General features: G+C 29.1%; 1 protein-coding gene across 1 annotated transcript; it reads left to right on the forward strand.

Moving 5' to 3' along the window:
• Positions 1-788: 788 nt before the first annotated feature.
• Positions 789-8,672, forward strand: LOC136996864 (uncharacterized). The gene is made up of 8 exons (XM_067348189.1): positions 789-2,776; positions 5,367-5,565; positions 5,657-5,893; positions 5,991-6,038; positions 6,461-6,499; positions 6,597-6,832; positions 6,928-7,087; positions 7,537-8,672. Exons 2-8 carry the CDS (start codon positions 5,367-5,369, stop codon positions 7,746-7,748), a joined length of 1,131 nt encoding a protein of 376 aa, XP_067204290.1. The 5' UTR covers positions 789-2,776; the 3' UTR covers positions 7,749-8,672.
• Positions 8,673-9,258: the final 586 nt, after the last annotated feature.

A 9,258-nucleotide genomic window follows, 5' to 3' on the forward strand; every position in this document is an offset into this window, starting at 1 on the left:
TTTTAGATATTCACTTAGCGCGTGATGAGATCTTTCTAACGAACCATTAGATTGCGGATGAAACGCGGTTGTACGAAATTTACGAATCCTGAACAATTTGGCTATTTTCCTCATTAAATTGCTAATAAAATTTTTACCTTGATCTGTTAGTATCGCTTTTGGTGCTCCTAATACACAAATAAATCTATCTACGAAAGCTTCTGCTATGGTCTCAGCGGTTTGATTGTGTAGCGGTATTCCCATGCAAAATTTAGTTAGTTGATCCTGTAATGTCAAAATATATTCGTTTCCGCGCTCGGTTTTAGGTAAAGGACCTACAATGTCCATAGCTACTTTATCGAAGGAAGATCCGGGTGTATCGGTTATTAACATAGGTTGTTTAGTTTTAACACGAACTAATTTCTTTAATTGACATTGTAAACATTGTTGAATGTAACGTTGGACATCGACTTTTAAATTCTCCCAGTAATAATTATGTTTTATTCTGTTGTAAGTTTTTGTTACTCCGCGATGTCCTCCTGTAGGTGAACAATGCTTTTCTTCTATTATAATAGGTCGAAGATCTCTAGGTGGATATTTTATTGATCCATTACAAATAATTAATTTAGTTGGTGTATCGAACATTAGTCGCAACTGAGTTTTGATGTTGTGCCACGGTACATTATTAACAAAATCTGTTTTAGCGATACTGAGGGTTACAAGTTTTAAATCTTTAATAATTTCTTTTAGGTTATTTAATGCCGTTGTAATTCGAGTTAATGTTAACGTCGGTCCTTCCTGTTGATCTTCGCTTATTGGTAGTGCTATATGATAATAATTTTTTACTTTAATGGTTGCAGGTTGGTTTAACGTAAGATTATTTAAATTCGGAAGTTTGTTTCGTTCGAATAACTTTTGCGAACCGGAATCTAAAGGTCTACCGTTTGTATCAACAAAATATGCTATATTGTCTTTACGTAAGAATAATAGATCGCGAGATTCAATTATATTATTTTTCATTATTTGCTGATTATTAATAGTGGGTTTATTATAGTTTTTGATATTGATCTCTTGGTTATTGTCTATACCTTGTTGTTCTTCGTCTTCATCACTGTTTTCTTTATCAGGCGGATCATTTCTATCGTCTAACGATATAATGTTATCGTCTATTTGCTCTTTTATTAAATCATCTTGATCGGTAATTCGACGTCGTGCTGTCCGACTTCTTGTTAGTATTTTGTCATGTGTAGGTGGATTGTGAATTAATGCTCTCTCTATTATTTGTTGGTTTGGTTCATCCAATTCTTCTTGGGTAAACGATATCGAGTCTGTATTATTTTTAATTACATTTTCATTTTCTTCGGTGTCGGAAAAATGTAATTTGTAATTTTCTTCCTCGCTATCAGAAGGGTGTGATTTACAATTATCATTTTCTTCAATGTCAGAAAGGCGTAATTCGTAATTATCATCTTCCTCTGAAGAATCGGAGAGATACAATTTATAATTATCTTCTTCTTCGTCAAATTCTCTTTGCGTTTTTAAGGTTGTTTTAGCATTTTTAGAAATTTTTCGTTTCCGTTTGCCTTTTCTAACTGGTTTACAATCGACTTCTTCAAGATTTATAGGATCTCGTGATAATGCATCTGCGTTTACATTCATTTTACCTGCTTTATATTCCACTTCATACCCAGTCAACACAGAACATCCTCTGAATATGCATAGGATATCCGTAAAATTAAAAGTACGTCTATTGAATCTCGTGTATATACATAGGATGTCCAGAAACATATATACGTGAATTAAATGTCCACAGTACATCTTATGTACAAACAAATATGGATATATATAACAGCTCCAAAAACTAACATATGTAGGATATACAAAAACGGATATACTCATATTGGACATCCATAGTACATCCATTATACATACCCATTTGATACGCATTTGATGTGCAATACTTCCAGAAACGTATATACATAGGACATACTAAATCGAATATACAAATAGTCAACATCCGTAATATGTTTCATGTACGTACACATATGGATATACGTAAAAGATCAAAAAACGCATATACGTAGGATATACAAAGACGGATATACCCATATTGGACATCCATAGTACATCCGGTATACATACGCATTTCATATGTGCAGTACATCCAGAAACGTATATACATAGGACATATTAAATCGGATATACAAATAGTCAACATCCGTAATATGTTTCATGTATGTACATACACATATGGATATACGTAAAAGATCCAAAAACGCATATACGTAGTACATACGCAATGGATATTCGTAGTAACTCAAAAAAATACAAAGATTATTGATATTTATTAATATAAGCAAAAAGATGTTTATTATTTTTTATTTTAAAGTGACAAAAATCTTGCGTTTATAAAATTTGATTTTAAGCTAAATGTGTGTATATATATATTGAAAATAAGCAAAATAAATGTCTATTAATTATGCACTTTTTATTAATAATAAAAAGTAAATGTAAAATGTAAAAGTAAATGTGATAATGCGGCAAGTTATGTGTTTTAACACTGGTACATAAATATAGTTTTTTTAATTTTGGCGCCATATAAATCGCCAATCAATTGTGCATAGTGTAATTCTCTACTAGGCGTGGCATGCTGTACGGCACACTTTGGATAACATATGAAAAACGGTTTGTGCAATATTTTATTGTGTCTTGTGTGCATTGTGCATTGTGTGAAAACTTTTCTTAGACGAAATAAACTCATAGAGTAGTAGCAGGCAATAACACACTTAAATTAAAGGTAAATCCTATTATATAATACATCCTATATTATTTCATTAACTTTTCATTGCGGTATAGGTTAAGAATCGTTACAACGTATTTTTTCTTCATGTTAATTAATTTCTTAATTTCAAAATATATATGAATTGTTTCACATTTTAGGTATTTTAGGTAATAACTATTTCATTACAATCGGATCGATAAACTTTATGGCACTTTTTATCCATTCATTTTAAGTTTTGTGTCTTGTTGAATGAAAATCAAAATGCCTAACAAAAAAAGTCAAAGAGAAAAATTGTGTCGTAAAATTAACGAAAGACTCAATCTGTCATTAGCAATGATTAGTGAAACTAATCAATTAACAGATCATGAAACAATCTCAGATCAGAAATGTGAAAAAATACAGAAAAATAATAATAATGAAATTATGATTGAAAATAATGATAACAATGATTTTCAAAGTGACAACAATGATTTTCAAAATAACAATAACATTTTATTAAATAGTAAAGATAATAATTTGAAATTGAATGATTATTCTTCTCTTGCAATTAAAGATTTACAAGAACATAATAACACTAGTATTTCACTTCCATTATTTACAAAGCCTAAGGAATCTCTTACTACAAAATTAGGAAAATGGTCCATTGATAGAAATATTAGCCTAACTGCATTTAAAGAATTATTAAATATACTTCGTGAAGAATCATCTTTGACTAATATCTTACCAGCTGATCCACGTACAATTTTAAAAACACCTCGCAAATCTAATTTTTTAAACAATTCATTTCATTATTTTGGTATACGCAACTCATTAAATTCTTTAACTTTAAAACATAATATAATTGTTGATGAAAACACAGAATTTTGTCTCGCAATTAATATTGATGGATTGCCTTTAACAAAAAGCACATCAAGTTCTTTTTGGCCAATTTTGGGTACAGTAAAATCAATTAAAAATTTGAAAAATCAAGTATTTATAATAGCTTTACATTATGGAAGTGAAAAACCTAAAACTAGTGAATTTTTAAAAAATTTTGTAGAAGAATGTATAGAACTATCAAATGGAATAATGATACAATCTGTGTTATGTAAATTCAAAATTTCAATGTTAATTTGTGATACCCCAGCTAAGTCTCATATTTTATCTGTTAAGAGCCATTCAGGTTATTTTTCATGTACACAGTGTACTGAAGAAGGCGACATGGTTAACAATGTTTTATGCTTTGATAAAATTGAAAATTATGAAAAAAGAACAGATCATTCATTTAGAAATACTCTTCAAGTCGAACATCATACAGGAGAAACACTTTGGCTTCAAATTCCCAATTTTAATATGATTGACAATGTACCTTTAGACTATATGCATATTCTTCTATTAGGTGCAACAAAAAGGTTGTTATGCTGTAAGCGTTATGGATGGATATTTGGCAAGCCTCCTCATAAATTACGTGCTTCAAGTATTAATAAAATTAGCAACAATCTTCAGCTGTTAAAGAAATATATTCCTTGTGAATTTGCAAGAAAAACTCGGCCAATAAATGAATGTAAAAGATTTAAAGCAACCGAGTTTAGACTTTTTTTATTATACACAGGTCCAATAGTTTTGAAGAAAATAATACCATTGAAAGAGTATAATAATTTTCTTATGCTAAGTTTAGCAAGCTCGATATTGATAAGTAAACACTATGTAAAATTTGAGAATTATATTTCTTATGCCGAAGATCTAATGAAACATTTTATTAAGAATTCTATTACAATTTATGGACCTGATTTCATTTCACACAACATACATAGTTTATTGCATTTAAGTGATTGTGTACGCCTGTTTGGTTCACTTGATGAATTTAGTGCCTTTTCATTCGAAAATTACATGCAGAAGATAAAAAAGAATATTCGTAGGCATTCGCAGCAGTTGCAACAAGTTGTGTGTAGAGTTAGCGAGGAAAATAATTTTTTGCAACCAATACAATCTACAAATGATAATTCCGTAACATTATTGCGGGAACATTTTAATGGTCCATTGATAAATAATTGCACTTCTCCGCAGTACAGGAAGCTTAAAACGATTAATTATTGCTTAAATGTTTTAAAAATAGCTGATCGATTTGTTGAATTGGATGATACAACTATAGTTGAAATACAAAATTTTGCTTCATATCAAAATGAAATATTCTTAATAGGAATCAAATATATTGCACATAAAGATTTCTATTCAAAGCCATGTTTTTCTTCATTATTTGATATTAAAGTAATTATAAAATATAATACTGAATTGAAAATGTGGAGAATAGACAAGATCAGAAGAAAATTATTAGTTTTACCATATAATGATAAATATGTTGCATTTCCTCTACTTCATTTATAATTACCTTTAATAATTTCATAAAAATATTAAAATAAATAAAAATAAAAATAATGAAAAAATTTTGAAAATATATGGTTAGTTATGATATTTATTCTATTCTTTTATTGATCTTGATTTCTTTGCTAAATCATAGGTTTTCTCAATTGGCATATTTCTATTTGTATACAAGTGATTCGAGAAATTTAATAATAATTGCATTTATAAGTTTAAGGAATTGCTATTGATTAATATGTACATATAGATGACTTGGCTTGTCGTTCGATTCAAAGAGGAAGATACTGTTGAGGCAGTACCGAAAACATGGTTTCTGTCAAAAGAATCTGCATGCTATTGGCCATCAAAAAGTTACGATAATGCAGCTATTAAAGCATTAATAAAAAAGAAGCATAATCCTGGCTCGACATGGATAAAATATGAAGCAATTGTTTTAGGCACATATGGTAAATATTATTTATATTATGTTAAATTTTTATAAAATTGTATTATGTAAAATTTGTATTAAAAAAAATAATTAACTTTTAATTTGTTTAGATGATTTAAAAATTGCTAAAAAAAAGGCAATCAAAGCCCAAAGTACAGATGACCTTTCATCACATACGGAGATCTTAACAAAAAAAAAGAATAAAATGCATAAACGGAGACAAGACAGGAAGAAACACAATTCCTCAGATACTGATAAATCCAATGAGTCTAACCGTGATATGTCTGATGAAGATAGTAACACGTACCCATCATTTTCACATTTTGGCAACACACATGTTGAACGCGGTAAAATAATTAAATTTTTCTAGCGCGGTAAAATAATTAAATTTTTCAAAATTTGTTTAATTTTTAAAAAGTAATTTTTTTTATATTTAATATACAGACAGTAATCGCTCTCCAACGGAAAGTCAAGATAAAAATATCACTAATGGTAAGAGTTTTTGAAATTTCAATTTTTATATCAAAATGCACGTTTGCATTGTTAATTAGATCAATATGTTAAAGAAAATTAAGTCCAAAGCCGCGTATGGATATAAATTTGAATATAGATTTGAAAAATTAATTATCAGTTCAGATAACATTAATGTTTTATATTCTAAAAGTATATAAATTTATTCCACTGTAAGGCTGACAGCACATGAACGGATTCAACACGGAGCAGAAAAAATCATCATTACATTTATTCTTATGGTAGGTAGCCCGCAATCCCCCCTGGTGTGCTACCTTAAAAATACATATCTTAAAACTTTTTCGGCGTTGAATTCATTCATGTACTACTGACCTTAATATATCAACCAATTATATTAAATAATCATTATTAATTAAATGGATTATATTTCTTGTTATTTTAAGATAACTTCAAAACTACAGACAACGCTGACATAAATGCTGGTAAATAATTATTTTTATTTATTATTATTGATTTTGTAATTTTTGAATATTCCTTTATGTATAATATTTTAATACGACTCAACTTTTAAATTTTCAGAATTCAAAAGACAATTTTTTAAAGAAATTCATCTTATTCATCTAAAATTAAATGACCTTATGAGGAGCATTGATATGCTTATAAAAAAACCCCGATGTATTGATGAACCAGAACTAAATGATGACACTAATATGGCTGTTAAGACTCTAATACAATCGTTTCCAGTCATTACAGAGCAGCAACTAATGTCAATGGAAGAATGGCTATCAAATGCAACTGATAACATACATGCATTGGTGTGTATTGAATTATCCTATATATTTTTGAAAATTTTATATTACATGATGAAAACTATTTTCTAATAAATTACTTTTCGAATTTTATATTTTAGAGTAATCAACTGCGTTTAATTGGAGGCACGGATCTTTCCCATCTAATCAAGGGCGTTATGTCGAGAGTAATTTCGAACGAAGTTGGGATGCTATATTCTTGGGAGGGAGCTCGGCAAAAAAAACCTTTTAAATCGTTAAAGTTTGTCCAAGTTATCATTGGTAAAATATATTATTTTATATACTCTACATCGAAACAATTTTAATCACATATACATTCTTCAGCAAAGCCTAATGTAACTGTGTTGCGTAACTAAATGATGCTCAATGCAATAACCAAATAAAAATTTTAATTTAAACTTTGTAATATAACTTTGTCGCTTTCACTTGATCTACTATTTCTGATTTAATACGTTTCCTATTTATGGATCAGTCTGACATATTTTTAATATTGCGTTACTGTATTAATGCGTAATATCATTTAACGTGCGACGAAGAAATCATAACAACCAGTCGCTTTGAAGTCTCAAGTTGTAATCCTGTTATACATGTATTATATGATGTTTCGCATTAAAGTTCGTAGGTCTGTCCATACCGGTTACGTTCCACAGTTACGTGATAAAGCTGAACTCAAGTACGCACATAACTTTATATTTACTATATGATTTTAGGTGTTGTTCGACTGAACTCCAAGACAAAATCTGCCACAGAATCGGACATTATAGAAGTGATAAGAAATTGGTTAGTTAGAAGTAAAGAACGCAGCAACAAATTTCAGTCGAAACAAAAATTGAAAGAAAACACTGTGCGTAAAACAGGTTCGGTTTGTGAAACAGATTCTACTTCTGAAACAGTCATGTCTGAAAAAGGGCCAGAATCTTAACGATTAAGATATAATTTTATGTCATTATTATTATTTGTTTTACATTTATTAAAATTAAAAGTACAGTTAGGTTTAAGATTTTAAATGAAAATAATTTAATTGTTTTGGTACTGCATTAATATTTTTTAAATTTGATTTGCACTTTTTTGACTGCACCTTTGTCAGTATTCTTTTTTTTTTTATTTAAGTATAGTAATTTTTATTTTAAAGCTTTAAAACTTATTGTTTAATACTATTTTGCTACAATGTTAATTTTATTTTCGTTTTTATATGATTTCTTTAGTTTATTTTCATTACATAGTCTTACAATACACGTACAGAAAATTTATGCATTAAAAATGTAATGTTATGTATAACAACACACATAATATATATAATATATATAAATATATATACTTATTAAAATAAAAAATATATATTCAAAATTACAAAGTTTAAAAATACGCATTGTATTTTTTCAAACCTTTTATTCCCAGCATTCAACACAAAAAAATCCCCTGAATGTACACAAGATATACGGAAACGAATTAGTATATTTAAATATACGTAGATATACACTGACTATATAGCACATGCATGTGATGTACAATATATATTTTTCTATATACGAAAATGTATGTCCACGGTGGATGCGCAATGAATGTACCTAGTACATATATATAATGTACAATATATGTTCTTTAAATGTACATAGGATGTGCTAAAAGTGCGATAATATGGATATACGAAATTGTATGTTTCGTGTATGTACATTGGATATACAAATGGATATATAATGGATCCACCTGAGATGTACGGCGCATTGCTTTTGAACATCTATACGATCTGCAATGGATATCTTTCAGAAGTATTATGATGTACACAGGATATCCAGAATCCGTTTCCGTATATCCTGTGTACATTCAGGGGATCTTTTTGTGCTGACTGGGTAATCGTATTCCGCTAATTTTAGTCTCCATCGTAATATTCTCATATTCGCATCTTGAGCATTCTTAAACCACATTAAAGGCTTGTGATCGGTTACCAGCGTGAATTTTCGTCCGTATAAGTATGGTCGAAACTGTTTAACGCAGTAAACTATCGCTAATGCTTCCTTTTCGTATGTATCGTATTTCAATTCGTTATCTGTTAAAGTTCGAGATGCGTAAGCTATTGGACGGTCCTTATTTATTTCTCCTTGTGATAATATTCCGCCTACTGCTATTCCAGAAGCGTCTGTTGTTAAAATAAATGATTTTGTAAAATCAGGATATTGTAACACAGGTTCTTTGCACAATAATTGTTTCAGCGTTTTGAACGATTCTTCTTGAGCGGATGTCCATTCGAATCGAGTATCGTTTTTCAATAGATTTGTTAATGGTTTTGCTAGTTTCGAAAAGTTAGGTATAAATCTCCTATAATATCCTGCGAGTCCTAAAAATTGTTTAATGTTTTTTGGTGTTTTTGATCTGGGAAACAATTTTACTGCTTCTAGTTTTTTAGGGTCAGGTTTAACTCCGTTTTTACTAAT

The sequence above is a fragment of the Linepithema humile genome, chromosome 1 (assembly GCF_040581485.1).
Source record: "Linepithema humile isolate Giens D197 chromosome 1, Lhum_UNIL_v1.0, whole genome shotgun sequence".
NCBI lineage: Eukaryota > Metazoa > Arthropoda > Insecta > Hymenoptera > Formicidae > Linepithema > Linepithema humile.